The sequence below is a fragment of the Athene cunicularia genome (genome assembly GCF_003259725.1).
Source record: "Athene cunicularia isolate RWA chromosome 3 unlocalized genomic scaffold, athCun1 chr3_part1, whole genome shotgun sequence".
Lineage (NCBI taxonomy): Eukaryota > Metazoa > Chordata > Aves > Strigiformes > Strigidae > Athene > Athene cunicularia.
The window spans coordinates 118,152,119-118,171,451 of record NW_020799097.1 but is presented as its reverse complement, the minus strand read 5'-3'; the positions used below and the strand labels follow the sequence as shown (position 1 = coordinate 118,171,451).

At 38.0% G+C, this 19,333-nt stretch overlaps 1 protein-coding gene across 11 annotated transcripts in view; it reads right to left on the bottom strand.

Annotated features, from left to right (window-relative positions):
- PLCB4 (phospholipase C beta 4) overlaps positions 1 to 19,333 on the bottom strand; it is a 199,978-nt gene that overhangs the window by 57,251 nt on the left and 123,394 nt on the right. For all 11 annotated transcript variants that reach the window (XM_026845082.1, XM_026845083.1, XM_026845084.1 and 8 more), the window contains 10 exons: positions 16,235 to 16,316; positions 15,111 to 15,211; positions 14,424 to 14,481; positions 9,398 to 9,506; positions 5,710 to 5,920; positions 5,000 to 5,093; positions 4,273 to 4,352; positions 3,746 to 3,830; positions 1,150 to 1,240; positions 127 to 222 (listed from right to left, as the gene is read on the bottom strand). In XM_026845082.1, the coding sequence (XP_026700883.1) occupies positions 127 to 222; positions 1,150 to 1,240; positions 3,746 to 3,830; positions 4,273 to 4,352; positions 5,000 to 5,093; positions 5,710 to 5,920; positions 9,398 to 9,506; positions 14,424 to 14,481; positions 15,111 to 15,211; positions 16,235 to 16,316 (1,007 nt within the window). The remainder of the gene's footprint in view (positions 1 to 126; positions 223 to 1,149; positions 1,241 to 3,745; positions 3,831 to 4,272; positions 4,353 to 4,999; positions 5,094 to 5,709; positions 5,921 to 9,397; positions 9,507 to 14,423; positions 14,482 to 15,110; positions 15,212 to 16,234; positions 16,317 to 19,333) is intronic.

The following is a 19,333-nucleotide window of genomic DNA, read 5'->3' as shown; positions in this document are numbered from 1 at the left end:
GAGTCCAGACTTACTGCTGCTGCTAGAGACTGTGGGCATGTAGGTAATGTGCATACTAACTGCTCACGCCAGCCTACTGATTTACCACAGGCAATGTCTGAGAGCCCTTCTCTATGAAATCCTCACCACTTTCTATTTCTTCTTCGTTATCATCCTCTAGGATATTTACAGGAGCAGCAGTCTCCCCAGCCTCCATCATTTTTTTCAGAGCGTCAAGCTGTTCTGTTAATAAGAAAAATAAAAATAAATTAGTCATGACATGAACAGTTTGTAGCATAAAGGAATACATGAGAACAATCATAAATGATTCTCTGATCCCAAGAGCTACTTTTATTTAATGGGCTCTCTAAGATTAAGTTTTCGTGAGCAATAAAATTTTACAGAGTAAGAGCATCATTAGACATATTACTGTTACATCTGAAAAGTGGTCAGTAAGGGCTGTATCCAAATCTCAGTGAAGTTCAGAAAAACATTCCACAGACTTCAAAGGCCTTTGAAGCAAGCATATTACTTCTTAAAAGAGTAAACAGACAGATATCTTTTTGGTGCTTGATCTATGTAAGTAAAGGCAAAGTGCTTGGATTTTCAACTGCGTTCCCTTGTGCATTTCAGTTAAGACAGTATGAACACAATCATGTATGACTGAAGTCAGTGGAAGGTCTGTGTGCTTATCTTTGAATGGAGAAGGACCAGGGTTTATCACTACAGACATATTGGAAACTAATATAGTGACATTATTGTTACTGAAAGAAGATAAATATCAGAAGCAGCAACAATAGCAGGAAGAGCAATTTGAAATTCCATTTCATTTTACGCTTATCCTGGAAAAATACAGAAATGCAAACATACAAGTGTAGGCACAATTTGCAAGAGCTTTTATCTGTGTCATATTTTAGCTCAACCAGCAATCTGATAGAAGTCCCAGGATTACATTTCTAGGTCTATCTATGCCTATGCTACATGCTGGTATCAAGGCCTAGACTCTGGCACTCACACGAAACACAAGGGCAAATAAAATGTCATTTACATGTAAGTCATGTTTTTCCAACACTAAAGTACAAGCAATTAGTACAAAAAAATTTAGTAACAAAGTCGATTTGTATCAATCTGGGTTTTTATTTAATTTAATACTTGACAAGCTTTACTTACTTTTTTCTACTTCAGGTTTCAGCCTTTTATTCTTTATGAGAATCTTCCTTTTGAGGTCATTAGGAGAAGGTAAGGCTTTACCTGTATCAAGCTGTAAAATAATTTAAAGAAAAGGCTCAACAACAGCTATTTGGCCTCTCTACACCCCTATTTGGTATTTTAATTTTAGGACAACAATGGTAAGGGGCAGTAAACAAGCAGTGCCACCTCAGACATAACCCTGGGAGTAGCATGACTGTAATTATTGTCTCCTCTGCTTCTTCCCTATCCCATGGGAAAGCTGTGCTCAGGTAAATGTTGTTGGCTGAAACCAGCACATTAGTCTCCAGCCTATGTCATCCTCAGCTGCACTGGTCAAAACATCTCCCCCTCTCTCCTGTCTAGCAATGGGCATGGATGTGACCTGCAACTCTTCATCAGAGGACTTCCTACCTCCCCTCGCTCCCTGTGGCTCACACACAGCCCAAGTCGCAGTTTAGCCCATTATCATTTGATCTCTAAATAAGTCACCTTTTATGATCCCTTCAAGCTGTAATAATGCAAGTGGGGCAGCCCACAGATACTTACAGAGTAGAAATAGGCTGGCGCTGGTAATGGAAAACTACCCAGTCCTTAGCTAGGTAGTGAGGACTGTAGTGAGCCCTGTAGTAGGGCTACAGGGTCACATCTTCAGAATTTGTGAAAGGCAAATTACTAGTTTCACATACACAAGGAAGTGTTACTAAAAAGGTTTATTCCCATTTGCAGAAGGAAAAAAAATATTATTGAGAATAAAGTACAAAAATCCTTTGAGTTAAGCCCCATCACACTGATAATTAGCACCCCCTCCACCTCAGGCTTGCTAAGAATATTATACAGGGAGTTGCTGGTATAATAGACTGTGGTTTCCAGTGAACCATAAGTGATACAGGAGCAGAAGGTATTTCCAGGACTAGTAAAAATTCTTAGAAGAAATACTCAGATATTCTTAACCTTAAATCCAACTCTGAGCTATGCAGAAGCAATATTCAAGATGAAGAAACAAAAGAACAAAGCACCACGACTTGAAAGCAAATAAAAGCAGCAGAAGTAACAAATAAGAACCCATCAGAAAACCCCAAATCAACCCAACCCAACAATAACGGTGCAAACCTCCTTGCAGGAGGGGAATGATTATCCACAACCCCCAGCTAGCTCAGTCGTAGGAGTTTCAGTGTGTTGGATGAAGAGAAAACTACAATTGTTCCTAAAAGCACTTGGGTTGTAATTCCACTAGATGTCAGTGCCGCAGAGCTCATTTATCCCCAGGCTTCCAGATGCCAGTCCGCATCCCCAAGCAAGGGCATAGTTGGATGCCCATTTGTTTATTTATAACCAAATCTGCTTCAGCCAGTGGCATGTCTCTCAAGCCTGCCCTCCTCCTTCAACGAGTCGGGGTACCAGAAACCCAGCACTTGTAAAATACACGTTTCAGGCTTCTCTTGCCACCTCTGCAACATTTGCTCTGTGAGCAGATGGGGACTGACAAACCCATGAGGAGGAATGGACACAAAATGCAGGAGGCTCAGTAGTGCTGCAGAGCACAGGCAGCTGAGGCTAAATACTGGGCCCTGAGGTAGCAGCATGGCAGCCTTTGGTCAGCTCTATTTTAGGCTTCCCTGAAAGCTGCTGGAAGTTGTCATTTGTGAGGAATGTGGCAAGCCGTTACATACATTACAGGGGAACACTAAAGATTTAGTTCTCTGGGATGCACTTTTCAGGGCAACAACCTGCTGTTCACCACGCCTTGTGTGTTGCTGTCCCTGTGGCATGCAAGGAAAGCCAAGAAAAGCCTAGCTCTAGAGATGATAATGCCAGGAGTCCCCTTTGCTGGCGTCACATGGTCAGGAGCCAAAAGTTAAGACAGAGTTCTCTTTGTCATGGTCCCCCACAGCACTAAAGAGCATCTGCAGGCTTTGGGTGGCTGCTGGCAGACAGTGAGCACAGTGCTCAGGAGAGCAAGGAAGGCCTGGAGGAGTAGCTGCAAGCACTGGGTAACAAGCTATTAAATTCTCAAATATTGTGTTTGTGAAGGAGTGTCTGTTATTATCTCCTGCCATGCAGGAGAGTGAAGTGCGTGCAGATTACAGTGCACTTGATAGTCCAAATGAGACTGCAGGGAAATCTTAGTGCTTAATTGAATTCTTAATGCAGTAGTGGGGGCCACCTAGACTGCAGGACCTGGTCTGAAGCATGAAGCATGCAAAGTGCAGCTGAAAGAAGAGGTTTCCTCAGCCGAGACCATGCAATTTATAATTAATTGGTCTTCAACAGCGACTGGCAATTTCAGTTATGTATGACCTGCAAATACAATGTATGTGGTGTATTTTATGTAGGTGCTGATATATCCCACATCAAGGGGATGGATTTCCCCAGGCTGTTTGCCAGAGCCCTGTACAGAAAAGATTAAACATATCAGATAAGGACAAGTTTGTACCAAAAAAGCATAGACACCCAAAATCATTAGTCATTTTTGAAAGCACAGGACTGGCAGTGAACAGCACTATAGGTGGTACGTTCCCAGTTTATCATTTCTTAAAAAAAAAAAAAAAAAGAAGAATAACAGAATATAACATACTGGATGTGTTTCTAGAGGTTGCTTCAACAGGAGATCTCCAAAAAGATCTTCACAGTATTTTGACATCTTGTACTGTTGGTATTTGCTGGAAAAGATGACATTGGTTCATTTTTAAATATATAAAAAAATAAATAAATCACTATTACTCAGCAAACCAGAATAATACTAAGTAATGTAGACTTCCCAATTTATATACTGCCCAGTTTCTCTCAACTGAGAAGTATTACTTTACTGTAATTACACTGTCAATAAAAGTCTATTATCTGACATAGATGAATTTAGTAAGACAAAAAAAGCAGATTAACTGAATCCCACACAGTTAATGGAACATCCAAATATATTTCACAGCTTTACCACAGATAAAAATATTGCCATTATTAAGCTAGATAAAGATTGACTAGTATATTAAAGTACAGTCTCCTCCAAGTGACATTCAAGTACACTCAAATTACAGTATTTCTGAGCTGTATTATCTCTCTCATGCATTGCACTGTAAAAACAAAAATAAATAAATGGGCACTATATACCTGCAGTGATTTTCAAATGAAAGAATGACAGGATACTCTGACGTAACAAATGCCGTTTCCTTAATGGCTTGAATTACATCCTATAAAATGCAATAATAGGATTCAAATTAGAACAGATCAAATTACAATGATAATGAAAGAGATTTTTTTCTTCTCCACCCCACCCGGAGAAACACAGAGCTGAGTCTCAAATGTGCAAAGTGAAGCCAGAACTAGATGAAACCATATGCTCGTTCTTCTCTATCCCCCCACAACCTGGACTCAGCACAAGGAGGTGTCAAGAGGCACATGCAGCAGTGATGGCAGCTTCACCCAGAACCTATCAATGCTCCCCCTGGATCTGCTGCCATCTTATCTTGCCAGGGAGAATTTCTGCTCCCAGAATAACTCCTGCATCTTCAGGATTTTTCCACAGCTAAGGAACTTCTCAGACAATTGAAAAAATATTTATTCTGTGGTGCATAGCCACAGGATATGAAAATATGGGGTAAAAGAAGCCAGCCTGCTTCTTGCTGTTTCTGTGGAAAGGCAGACGTATCACAGGGGGTGTATGATGCAAGTCAGAAATGAACCTCAAGATCTGGGGACAAGAAACCATGTCTGTACAATCTGTTAGTCTGTCACAAGGGAGCAGCACCTGGGTGCTGAGGAGGGAATGGTGCCCTCTGTGGATTCCTGTGCAGGGGTTCTACAAGCTTACTTCCAAGTGCAGAGGTCAGGCATTTACCTTGAAAAGAATATCTGTACACATTGCTTTTCCATGCGTTATTATTGGTTCCTGATCTTCACCTTTGCCATCCCAACAGTCCAGCTCAACGCACCTACAGACCCAAGAAAAAGGACGTCAGCTTCCCTATTGTTTCAGTACAGGGAAGCTACTCAAGACACGTTCTGAGCAGTGAAGTTCAGAGCATTAAGTTCCAAAGCAGTTTTGGGCATCACAGAATTCCTTTTGAGCTGCACATGTGTAGTTTCAGACTGCTTTTATAAGTTTGAGTATACTACTTTAAATATAATATGTATGTATCAATATGCTTACACTTGAACAATAATGTTTTTAGCATTGTAACACTCTTCTAATTTATTCTCTTATGCAGTTAACTGTGACACATTCCAGAATATCAAGAAATTAAGTAGGAAATTGTAAACTGATTCTCATTTACATATAAACTTCTTAATTACAAAGCAGAAAGCCCTTTGAAATTTCTCAGTTGTCATTTTCAGATCAAACTTCTATCCTTCTCACAAACGCTTTCCTGACATCAATTTCTACATTCCACTGCCTTTCAACATTTTCTGTAAAACATGCATATTTTCATTTACCACACTAACATATTTACACATTCGATTATGCAATACATCACCACCAAGGTGTATTATTTAGCTTTAAAGTATTAGATTCACAAATATTAAAGGCTGTTATGTCCTGCTTCCAACCTGCATCCAGCCAAAAGCACTTGTCTGTACATCTCCACTGAAGACTTGCCACCAAACTGTCTGCCTGTTAAGTATGTATTGTGAGAGGAACTGATGAAATAATGAGCCAAAGGATGATCCATTTCTTGATATAATTCCAAACGGTCTAGGAAAACTGGGGCATTTTCATCTGACATCAAGTATCTGCAAAACCCATCACTCGATATAACACCTAGAATGAAGAAGAAAGCATGGTAAATTACTAGTAGAAGTTTATAGCGGGCAGAAATCAAACTTGTAGAGCAGGAACAAAAGCTATGTCTACACAGGCTTTTGGAAGCAAACTGAAGCTCTGCCTTTCTCCAAACTGACCAGTAACTGTGTTGCTGGTGCGAAATCTGCCACTGTGTTCCCAGATTAAGAAAAAAAATCAGGTGCCCACCTAGTTCAATATCCTATGTTCAGCATTCACCATTACTAGACCTAAAGCATCAAGAAGATGTGAAGGTGGCAAATAAGCAGTTGACATCTCCTCAGAATACTCCCAGCAACTCTGGGTTCCTGGACTTTATGAGCCAGAAATTGTGAGCTTGCATGTATCAATCTTCTACGTTACCCTTCTCCCTTCTTTCATATGTAGTCCTGCCCTGGCCATGCTACATCACTGTTGATCAGCTTGCAGCACATGCAGAGACTCTTCTCCACCGACAAAAACAAGCAGAGATGCACTGGAAGACATTTGCATGTATTCATTTGCAAAGCACTAGGAATATCTAATATACCTTCAAGTTTACTCTTTGTAATACACATTTATTCCTTTATAATGAAAAGCAAGCCATTTTCTACAATGAACATGGGACATACAGTAATTCAGGGGACAGAATTCATAACACCTTTCTCTTCTCTGCTGTTATATGCTTCAGAAAGTATAAAAATATATAAAAAAATGAGGGATAGATTTTAGTGAAAACAAAGTAAGAATAATCAGTACTACAATTATCAGTTTTAAAGTGGCCAAGAGACTGGAAAATTATATGGGGTAGGGAAGAAGGGATTACTCACAGAGTCACTGCAGACAGTGGTAATCTGGAACTAATTTGGAGATTGCTTTCCTTAAAGTCACATCTGAACACTTAGCTATTGTTAAGACACAGGCTTCAGCAGTCCTATTTTCATTTTGTTTAAGACAACTGTCCTCTTCCACAGAGACCTCCAATAATCCCACTTTTCATTCTGCTCCTCGCTTTCTGAAAAAGTCCTCTACTGTCCTTGGTGTCAGCCAGAGGTGAACTGTTCTGGAACGCCTTATTCAAATCCTCTCAGCTGATTCCAGGTTTTGGAAGAGGATAAAAGGGGGTAAAATGGAATTTTCAAATTTAAGAATGTTTTTATTTTGTTGATCACTGAGAACTTATAAGCAGCAGCACAAAATATCACAGGTGATACGCACTTCTAGTATATCATCTAGTGGAAAAAAGTCACAGCTGAGCAGGGATTCTAGACAAAGAATGGCTGAGACCTCAGAGACTTCACAGTGCTCTAAGTGCTCAACAGACCAGCCTCATATTTTTGACATGCACTCACCAGGTGGAAGAATTTGCTTCTGTAGTGCTCCTGAGCAGGCTCAGGTTACTAAACTGCCCAGCATTAACTTGTTCCGCTTTACCTACTCCCTCTGTTACTGAAATATAACTGAGGAAGAGTCAGTTGCTTATTGGTGCTGCCTTGGTGTGCATCAACCTTGTTTCTTAATTGATCTTAATTACTTTGCTCAACAGCAAAGTTATATCTAAGAAGGGGAAAGAGACTGCAGAGAACAGCCACTGCTGAGACAAATTCTTGTCTTCTTTAAACACTAAGGTTCAACATGTTATATGAAATCATATCTCTATCCTGCTGATTGCATTGGGATAAAATCTCCATCAATGTAAATGATCCATGGAAGAACACTGCTGCTGTTCTGTTATTCTCCATAACCCTGTCCCTGCACATTTACTTAAAGCCTGTTAGGAATATAAATCAAACAAAGAAGCAAAATAATTAGCCAAGATTCAATTACTGGCTAAAATAGTACGCCAATATCCATTCCCTTGCTACAGCTTGGTGCTTGCAAAATCCTCTTCCTTGAGAATTACTGAACATTTTTTTCCAGTTCTAGATTAATTTCCTCCTTCATAGAACTCGTTTTTACATGTTCCACCCTAAACAGTTGGCAGCTATGTTAGTACACCTTCCTCATTTTGGAAAATATGTAAAATACACTGGCATCAAGAGGAATCACGAGTGCCTTTAAAATCAAGTAATTAAAACTTGGAGAATTCTATTTCACATAGAGAGAAAGAGAAATAAGCTACACTGCTCATGAGTGGAAAACCCTCATAACAGTTATAAATGACTCCTAGACAAGAAATATCCCCTCTTCTCCCAAGGTGAGTCCTGAGAAGTCCATGTTTTCACAGAACCAAGAGAGCAATCTATTAACTCAGCATACAACATAGCATCTGGAGTAGCATATACATTACAAGCTCCTCCTCTAGCAGTTTGGTCAAAAGGACTAAAGTACTATACGGAATGGTGAAAGCTACACATCCAGTTACAGAAGGATTCCTTAAGCTTATTCCTTAAGTTTTATTCCTTAGGACTGAGGAAGACAACAGTAAACTCTTCCTAACCGCTGGCCCAGAAAATTAAAAGGGGCAGGCGTTGCTGTGGAAGGCGTTGCTGGTGTCAACACCTGTGGTCATAAAACAACATAAAGGCACACAGAGGAACCAACAATGCTGCAGCACAGAGCAGAACTGCCTCGGGCTTTACTGAAGCAATTTAAGATATTCCCTCCTTCTCTTGTCTACTTTGCGCATCCTTCCCCCTTGCAGGGGCAGCAACAGCGGATGTGTAAAGCTACTTGATACCTTATTCTTTAGGCAAGCAGATTCCTGTTAGGATCCCGAAGGTCTATGGCTGTGCAAAGCTCCTCCTCTGCATGCTACAACGATTTCCAGCAAAGGGGGAGGGAGGACAGATGGGGATAGCAATATTTTGATTTGCACAACTGATCCCAACACAGCTATTTCAGCAGAATGGATAAGAACTGGGAGCTAAGTTCAACCACTGACACCTCCAAGACCCATAGTGGCTCAGGACACCATCAGTCCAAGAACAACTTAAGAGACACTTCCTGCAGTCTTCTTGTTTCAGAAAGAACATTTTTTCAATGTACCCACATAAAATACCCTGTTCTAAGCAAGGCTGCTGCCCTCAAGCACTATACAGATAAGAAGGTGGATGCAAATTCAATGGCGCACATGGTAATTTTTTTAATTTTTAATTTTCTTTTTCACACAGTATCTATACACCTTTGCAGTCTCTCTTAGACCTTGGCCCCAGCCACATGTATGTTGCCTTGTTGCTAACCTCCATGTTGTTTCCTATTTGCTCGATTGTAGCCTCCCCCAGTTCATATCAGGATGGCTGTCTTTGTAGCCACACTATAACCTGGATCAGGGAAATAATCCTAAAAAATCACTGATTCTGAGGGGCAGATATTTTTCAGCAGATCAGTTTGCTGATCTAGTTCACTGAGTGGCCAGACAAGTGCTTGCCTCCTGACCACAAGAACTGTAAGTTCCCTTTTAAAAGTTTTGATGCTTTGGAACAAATTCCCCAAATGCCTAAAACCAGTGAATACTGAATTCCCTCCCACATTTACCTTTACTCTTCAAGTCTTCATCTGGCTCATATGTCTCAATTATCTGCATTGCTCTTTTTGTGTCATAAAAGGGAAATAAAATTTCATTGAGCCGAGGATCTCGTTGATGCTAAGGTTAGAAAACAAGGGAATTCAGCAAAACAATACAGTGCATGGCTATCATCCAAGAGCATTTCATTACTGCAGATGAGAAAGAAAGAAGTGGACATTTAAAAAAAAACAAAAACCAAACCAAAACAAAAAACCCACAAACAAACCAAAGATCCCTAAAGCTTACAGACTATTCAACAGTAAGTTTAGCTTTAGGCAGAAAACGAACCTTATCTTTCATAGGAAACCTAGGCAGACTGATTATAAAAATATTTCAAAAAACAAATCCAGTGCAATTGTATAACCAGCCTTACTCTTCCTTGTTCATGAAAATAATGACCGCACATGGCATACGTGCAAATGAAATGTTGACAATAAAAAGCTAAATCTCTCTCTTTGTAAATTCTCTTTCTTCCTAATCTTTTTTGTAGGTCATGTAAACTGACAGACTGGACTGTAATCACCTCTGCAAAAATGTATTGTCTTCAATATCTACAGCTAAAGTAAAAATTAGAAGCAAAATAAAGCTATACTATAAATACAGAATTTGAAACTCAAATTTAGAAATATGCAACTACTGATGATTATTTGTGAATCATGGAAACATTCTGTTATTAACTATTCAAAAAAAGTGTAGGTTCTTAGAAGAAATATGTACAATTTAAAAGAGCTTCACAATATAATCTCTTTAATTCAAAGTAATTTATGATGTTAGGATTTTGGAATATATGTAATATTTAGATACAATTTAGCAGTGACTTCTAATACACTACTAAAACTCAAAGAGTTTTTAAGTTTTCACTTCATGGTGTGCTGCATAACTTTTGTTTTTCTTCATGCTGGATTAGAGCTGCACACTGTGTGCCTGATTCTCCATTAAAAGAAAATTTAAAACATAATTGAACGGAGTAGTGGCATGTAAGCAGATGCAATAAAACATAAAGAAAGAAATATGAATGTGAAAACACTCTTTTACCCCAGTAGGTGCACAGTTTTCAGGCTTTAGTTTAAGCAGAATTAAAAAAATGTAACAGGCCATCCTCATATTGGTGATCAATAATTTGGAGTGGACAGGATGGTGTTGATATGGCTTGGAACAGCACTATCAGCATTTGCTGTAATTCCTCATGCGTAAACTTTTTGATTTTTTTTTTGTTACAAAAGAAATAGCCAATCAAAAATAAGCACTAGATCTCCTCTCTTACAACCAATACAGTGGTGCATGTGCTTGATTAATTTGAAGAAATTACAACCAATGCCAATTTAATCATGCAGCTAAGGAGGGATCTTTCAAGTAATGCTACTGAGAGTCTGCAGCATCTAAAATATAGCAGTTTCATTCACTACAGATTGGCTGTCTGGATATCTAAGTAAAACTCAGATGAAATATGATATAAGAGCAGATGGATGCAGGACATAACTTGCTAAGCAGCACACAACAGCAACACAACACTGGCATGCAACAGTACAGTCTACTGTGACAAATTACAAGCTTTATACCATTAGTGACAATACACCACTTCAAAAAAATTGTAAGAAATACTAGGGAAGGTTCTTAACTTAAGAAAAGTCTCTTCCCCCCAGTCTCTTTCTTCTACAGTGAGTCATAACCAAACAGAAGAAAATAAATGGGATAAAGCAAAAAGTCTCCTCTTGAGAAAGAGTCCCAGAGTTATTGAAACGAGCTAAGACCAAAATATTCTTGCAGCAATGATCACTCATTATCAATTTGCCATTTGAATAAAAGCATGTATTTATGTTTATTTAGTATAAAAAACCAAAGCAAAACTGACAACTTCCTTAAAAAAAGGAAGAAAGCTTACTAGTGTCTCTTTGGCGAGATGTTCTGTACTACTGAGCTTGTTGGCCCAGGGAAAGTTGTAACACAAAAACTGACCAAAACTAAACCTAGTTTCATCTAGAAAGACAACATGCCCCAGGACTAACTGTGTTTGTCCAACAAGGTTGCGTTTGATTTGATTGGTTGCATTCTAGTTACTGTATTAGACAGGACACCCTTACACTAGACATTCTTAACCATATGAGGGTGAAACATCTAGAAGCACGGGGAGAAAGAATGCCTGTATGGTTCTGCAGAGAGAGAAAGATCACTCAGCCTCTCCAAACTGGCCTCTAGTCTCCTCTCTGAATGGATACAAACTGAGATGCACAGCAGTTAACATTGTGGCAAAACCAGTTTTCCCCCTTGAATTTGTCCTGTGCAGTGGTAAGAAGGGTGTCCTCCTGTGGAGATGAGAAACGGAGGCAGATAAAGCTAGCGAGCGAGTGGGAAGGAGGGAGGATGAGCGAGAAAGTGAGTGGAAGGGAGGGAGGAAGAACAAGGAAGCAGGAAAGAGGGGTGGCAGCAGAAAAGAGGGGCATAGAAAAGGATCTCCTCATACCTCCTTTCCAGGAGAAAGGATGAATCCTGGTCAGACTACTGAATTTCCATTTTGACAGTTACTTGGCTTATTAATTTATTGCTGCAAATGAATGGCAGGAGCAAATCTCAATAGTAGTGATCTCAGCTCTTTTTCTATGTTTTCTTTTTTCAAAATTTGACTTTAAAAAGAGAAGACCTAGACAAAATATTCGGTGCTTGACGATAATTAAATTTCTAAAAACTTCCCAGAAGCTTTCATACTGATACACAATGAAATCGGCTGTCAGCCAGCAGCATTAAGTCAAATACAGACAGCAGTTTGGAAAAACTCCAGGAAAGCAGCTAACTCTCCTCTCATACCCAATAACATATCCTCATGCTTAGAGCTTCTGCAGCATGCCTTGGAGGTTACTGAATTCAAAATAATTTAGGTTAAAGACGCTCAGAAAGAACTGCTCTGACAAGTAACTCCCCTCTCCTATACAATGATAATATTTTTATATTTTCCAGCATTAAACATCATTGCTAATTGCAGTGTTGGCCAGCTGTCAAGGGGACAGAAATGATCACTTCAGGAGGGAGATTCTGGGTCATTTAGTGCCTTTCAAATCATGACCAAAACTTTAAATGCTATTTGGAGACCAAAAGACCTCCAGCACAGAGAAAGGAGGCATTAGTTTCAGTCATCAGAGTGAATGTCCTGCTCTGTAAAACCATGTGACTAATTTTTCCCAGCTGTGATCACCAACTAAGGGGGCCAACAACAGGATTTCAAACTGCAAAATTTGTAGTGTCAATAAGAATATAACCAACAAGATGTATCTTTCTCCAATACTGCCCATAAACTAAAGCTTCTACTTCTGTAAAAAGAACTGCTGAAACAATACAAAGCCGAGAGCACAACAATTCCATTTTACATTTTTAACCAGTTACTGGAGATAGCCAGGAACTTCTTACAGTTGCTGGCAGGTATTCTTCAGAAATCTGGGCTTCAAGGAAACACATTTTAAACAAAAACAATGAGAGAGATTAATTTTAAAATAATGAAAAAATAGTAATTTACTGGAAAATGAGGATTAATTAAAAAAACAATCAGAGGCTAATATGGTTCAAGGTGAGGACAGGGCTGTGTGCTTCAAGCAGTGAAGTGTATCTATCACTAGAAGTAAATTGGGGGGCTGAGGTATTTAATGGAATAATTTATAATTTAAATCACAACATTATCCTTTCTCCCTTCAGTGAAGAAGCAAAGAATCACATGGCTTAGCTATGATCTCAGTCCTGAAAACATTTAGACACTGAGTTTTCTAAATAGTGACAAAAGAACATCTCACAGCAGTAAGATTGAGCATGTGATCCAATTTGCTAGTAGAGGGAACTGTGTGGGTACGAACTAAGGCCCCAAATATGTAACCATTAGTCCTGAGGTTGTTAATCTTCTCACTATCTTTTCTTTTTAAATATCCTTTCTACATGTAATTCAGGTTTGATGAAGAGTAAGGCATGAATTCCCTACTGAAAATTATATTCTAAATTTGATATATGGGGAACTTACAGCTTGAATCTTCACATTGCAGAATCAGATACATCTCTCTATAAAATATATTTATATTTTATATTTATAAAATATAAATATATTTCATAGAGACATATATTTGGAGAGATATATAATATTTATATTTATAATATTTATAAAAATATATAAAATAGATTTTTAACTAGTAAAATAAATTTTAGACAGAGATATTTTTGGTAATGCACTCAGTCCCTAAAAGATCATACAGAGAGGTAAAGTAGCTATTCATGTTCCAGATCAGAAGACTCTACTGGTACAAGTAGAACGCATTTATTTTCCATGTGTACATTCTTGTCAAATCTACATAGTATATTTGTTGCAATTCTGAATGAGTCAGTCTTCTATAACTTACTGTGCTTTAGGAATAGAAAAAACCCCAACCCCTCATTGTTTATTGAACTACTTTACACACTTATGATGTTTTTAAGAAATACTAAATACTCTTGCCAAAAACTGTATTCTGGAAATACAGCAATAAAAATATTTCCTCTTATTCTGCACACACACTATGTTAAAAAACATATACAAACTCTTAAAATATCCTCTTAGCTCTTACATTTGTCATAGATTGAAATAATACTGTCGAGAAGAATCAAACCATTGTTTATAAAAGCTGACTTATTACTCAAAAGGTTTAGCAAATATATTTAGTGACCTAGAGTTAAATTGCTTATAATAAAAAATTGGATATATTTTAGTTGGAACTGCATTGAATGTAACAGTATAAAATGTATAAAACACACACAACACACAACACAGCAGCAAGTTATCAAACAGATGCAATCTGCAAAGCCAACATGTAGAAAGCACGACATACAAGGTTGAAGCTGATTTTTGCACCTGGACATTACCATAATGGAAAGATCAGCAGATCAAAAGCATAGCAAATAATGGCATGATTCATGCAATGGAAAGACTGGAAGAAGCAAGCCACTGCAGACAGACTTGTATGGTAGTTAATGTATGAAAAAGCTTACTTCATTTAGAAAGCTCACTAATTGGTCTACCGTTAAATAATCAGTTTTGTCTCCATTGCTGAAAAGAAATTTATTAGAGAACATAAGTTTTCATATACGATGCTACAGTAGGTATGATTTACATGTTGACATTGTTGATACTTTCAAAACCTACTTTTCTACTTCAAGTAGCTCTATAATCTCAAAATGAACAGTCACAGAAAACATACTAACTGTCTATGTTTGGCACAGTATATCTCCCATACTTCCTATAGCATAACAAGCATCACTTCATAAAACAACATGTAAGTACTCAAGCTGAGAATAAATTGACTGAAGAAACTTTTAAAACTTCAAATTTCTTGTTTAATTTCGTTAGTTCACATAACTGTGTTAATCACCTAAAGGAGCAAGTTAAAATTACAGTAGTTAGTAAAGCCAAGGCAAATTAAAAAAAAAAAAAAAAAAAAAAAAAAGCTTTCTCTAACTGATGTAAAAGTTGCTCTAAATTACAGAGTGAACTTTTACATTAACAACTGAGAGGCAAGGAAGGGGAAAAAACCATAGACTTGAGTTTCTCTTAAAATACTGCTGATGCTACTAGGATTCAAGGTTAGATATTCTTTACAGTGTTCTGCCACTATTAGATATGGACTAAAACCGCAGCAAAATGAGTTTAAAGCAAGATTATATTAAATTTGAACTTACATCTTCTTAAACAGATCCTCTATGTCAGTTCGGGGACATATCTTTTGGGTGAGCTCATAAAATTTCTCATAAGTAAATGCTGCAGGCTCAATTTCATCATTCTGCAACAAAATGCAAAGATACATTTATGCAGTAAAAGAGAACTTATATGTTCTTTTTCCCAATAGCGTATCTTGTGTTAGAAAAGCAACCAAGAACTGTTTTAGCTCTTTCCCTAGTATCGTTCACCTATTTGTGTATTTTCTGAATACAGTTCTTAATTTCATCTTTAATCACAGACCTGTTTGATGTGCTTATATTCTGACCTCACAGCAACATTGATTCTACATAAATGCAGAAACTGGAAAACAGTCTTTATTTTTCTTCTGAAGCTTAAAAATCCCAGAATGCAAAATAGTGTACAAACTTCAAGGTATTTATACTGAAGCCAAGGAACAACGAGAAAAAGTTCCAAGTTTGGTGCAAAGGTTTTAAAAAGCAAAGCAGCTCTCATACAGGGGCAGGCAAAATTTCCATGAGGGAGGGAACACATGGCTAACACATTTAGTATCATCTCCTCCTCCGAACAAGACCAGCACTGCAGGAGCTTTCACCAGGTGCTTCCTGCAGTCAGGCCAAGAACTAAGCAAGGGCTGGAGTCTCCAAAAATGATAGAAGGGAGACTGGGCAGGGAGTAAAGCTGAAACAACTAGCTATGCATGTAACCAGCCATAAGTTCTCTGGGGCTGCTGGCAGGGGCTCCCCCTGCGAGTGGGACAGAGCTGGACAGCAGTTCTCCAATGGACAGGAGCAAAGAGCAGGAGGAGTCAAGAACCGCAACCGAGAGGATAGCATACAACAACACAAAGTATTATGCACATATGCTGTGCTCATATGCTTTGTATAAATGAATGAAAAGTGGTCTGTTACAGAAGAGAAACCTCATCTGAGAGGTTTAAGGACCATTATGTCATACAGATTTAATTACATTTTCGTTTTAGAAAACAATTTACAGTGATTAATAAGTTACTCATGAACAATAGGCATGTTTTTATGTTATGTAGATGACTTAGGTCACAGCTATGAATGTGAATGATTCATCAATTTATTAGTATACAAAAAAGTTACTCGAAATCACTCAATACCTTTCCACTGGGAAGACCTAATTCCTTAAGTGCCTGAAAGATCACTTTTTCTGTTTTACCTGATGCAAAGGTTCTGGTAATGCTAAAACAAAAAAGAGTGGGGGGAAAAAAAAGGAGAAATGTTAGTCAGTTTTTAAACAATCAGCTTGCTCTCTCTTGCTTTTACTGCCAACATTTTCCTCTGGCTTAAACTGATGAATGTAAGCATCTTCCAAGTAATAGTGCAGTTGAAAAAGTGCTCTAAGCTTCACAGAGCAGCACTGCTCTACCTGCAAGCTATCCATTAGAAAAAAATATCAAAATAATGGACTGCAAAAAGAACAAAAGAGGGTTTTTTGGGATACAGAGCCGTGCAAAGCATTATTCTGTCGGCTCTTTTCAACTCTATGCATAGATAAATGACTGTGTTTTAAGAGTCGCAGATTCTACAAGCAAGGAGACTCATGTCTGGTTGTGGTGACTTCCTTCCTTTCAAAGTATTAACCTCCTAGATGACCTCCCATATCACCCATCATCACGAACCATCCCCAACTGCACCTTCCTTTGTCTTTCCTTTTCAAGCAATCGCTGCTAACAAACAACTCCCAGCTGCATGCCAAATCTCCCTCCCTGCTCCCTCACTAGCTGCAGTGCTCACTCCTCCCTTTGAATGCTCCCTCACCTTACAAACATTATTAATATCCCTGTTCTAGACATACTGCACACAGCTCATTTAGGTAGGTCTCAGCTGCTACTGAAATATTTCCGAATGGATTAACAGCCTCTTCCTCCACAAAACGGGCGATTTCACCATGCATGTGACTGACAAACTGGTTTCACTTGAAATGAAACCAGTCCAATTAAAGTTTAGCTATTTGGTATGATTAATGTGAAAGCATTTGGTCTATTTCTATTTCCATTTAAGATGAGTTTGAATAACCTCTAACTCTGGAAAAACAAATCCAAACTTGACAGCTCTCCTTCCTTTTGTTTAAGGTCTAAGCTAAAATGATGTGTCCCATAACCCTTGGTGTCTCCATCTGTGGAGAAAAACTGCCTGTGTCCATTATCTATTTCTAATGCTGACAAAAGTTGTATATTGTGAAAGACACAGTAATCGCCTGATAAGAATATGTTGCTCTTTATCATCAAGACAAACATTTGCTGAGACTTTTTGTTAGTCTCTTGCATACTAAATAATTTCACATAGTGAAAGATGTGAAACAAACTGTTGCCATAGCGATTCACAGTCGTTTCACTCTGTGAAACACTCTGAACTGCCTCTGCAAATATTTTCATGCTAATAAAATTAACATCAGATTTGTTAAAGTGTTATTTTATCATTTAGATCAATAAACCTGGCAATTTTTTTTTTTTTTTTTTTTTACTGGGTTCTTATAACAGTTAGATTTCCATGTCCCTGTTTAGGTACCCAAATAAGTTATTTGATTTTCCAAAGCTGATATGTACCAAGATGTTTTCATTGAAGTATAGACTGAGTTTAACTTTAGGCACTTGTTTCTTAAACAAATCTCAGGCATCTCTACAATTTACAACCTGTCTCCAGCCCTGTAAAAAATTCTATGTCTGTTCTAATGAATCGGGCCCCAATAATAAATGTCATGTAAAACGTGTAATAATGGCGTAATTAATCAGAAACAGAGAGCCAAGATTCCATGGCTGCAGGGAACCTATTTTTGATGCCACACTATTTTTTACTTCACCAAAGATGACAGCAAACATAGCAGAGATTTGTAACGAGAGCAACAGTCTAGAATTGCATGAATCAAAAAAGACTGTAAAAATACAGCACGACAATTACATTTTGCTAAGGATACTGTAAATAAAACTACTTTTCCCTCTATCAGAAGAGAATTCATCCTAGCAGATTTACAGTCATCTTGTTGTATGCCTTGGAAGAAAATTGGGCTACTTCAGATGCAGACAAGTTACTGGTCAAGATACCTACAGGTGTTTCCTCCTCATGTTTGACAGTGGTTTGGGGCTTTTTATGGTAACACTTCAATGCACTTCCTCATAAATATTTAAAATACCTCCCATATCTGGGACTGAGGGGTATGAATCTGTCATGCTTGCTGATGGATTAAATGACTTGATTACTTCAGACCTTCACCACTTTCCAACCATTAGTCTATTAGTTCAAAAACCAAGCGAACACATAAACTTTCAAATCAATCTTTTATCATGGCTCCACTGAATTTATCAGTTTGGTTACAACTGGAAGTACCACTACCTACACTGTAAAAGAAATAACTAAAACTATGATTTCCAACCGTCATCTAAGTACTGAAACAGATTTCTTCCAGGCACTCTGGAATAATCAATACAAAACATATTTACTAAAAAAGCTTAATTTCAAATTAATTTAATTAATCTACTGTAAATCAGATTTAAGGCTCATTTTTCATAGTTTAGCTTTTTCTTTTTTTATATATATTTTCATAGTTAGAAGCTAAATTATCTTAAATCCTTTGAAATGTAGTTATACAAGGGATAAACATAGATTGAGCAAAGCTAATTTCTAAACAGGGTCTAGCTGAACAGGTGCAACTTGCACATGTAGAAAATCTGTTTTCTGCCAACAGAAAACTGCAGAAAACAAGTAGATTTATTTTTTTAAAACAAACACTGACCTTTTTAGTCATCATTTGCAGCAGTGTTAAAAGCTGAAAATATTAAGTATCTTACTTGATGCCCTGTCCTTATAAGATCTATAGATGTAGTTCTAGACTCAGACTGCAAAAATTTATTAAAGCCCAAAAGGCAAACCTGATGCTCTCCCAAGCTTTTTGCACTACTAACTGCCAGAATTTCTTCTCTCTCAAACACAGTAGGTTGATAGTAATAGATATATGCCCTAGAGTACATTAAAATCCAAAAGTACTTGAGAAGAATCTTCATGCCTCTGCAACCCCCAACTGTTCTAATACGGAGTCAGGAATATTTATGCCATTTACCACCGACAGCCTAAGGAGTTTCACCCTCTCAGGGCTCATAATTTACTACAGTCATACGGTAGCTGCAAAAATCTGTCTTAAACCTGAAAAGAAATGCAAGGAGTTCTGATTTCTAAGGTGATAATTCCCCCCCCCCCCCCAG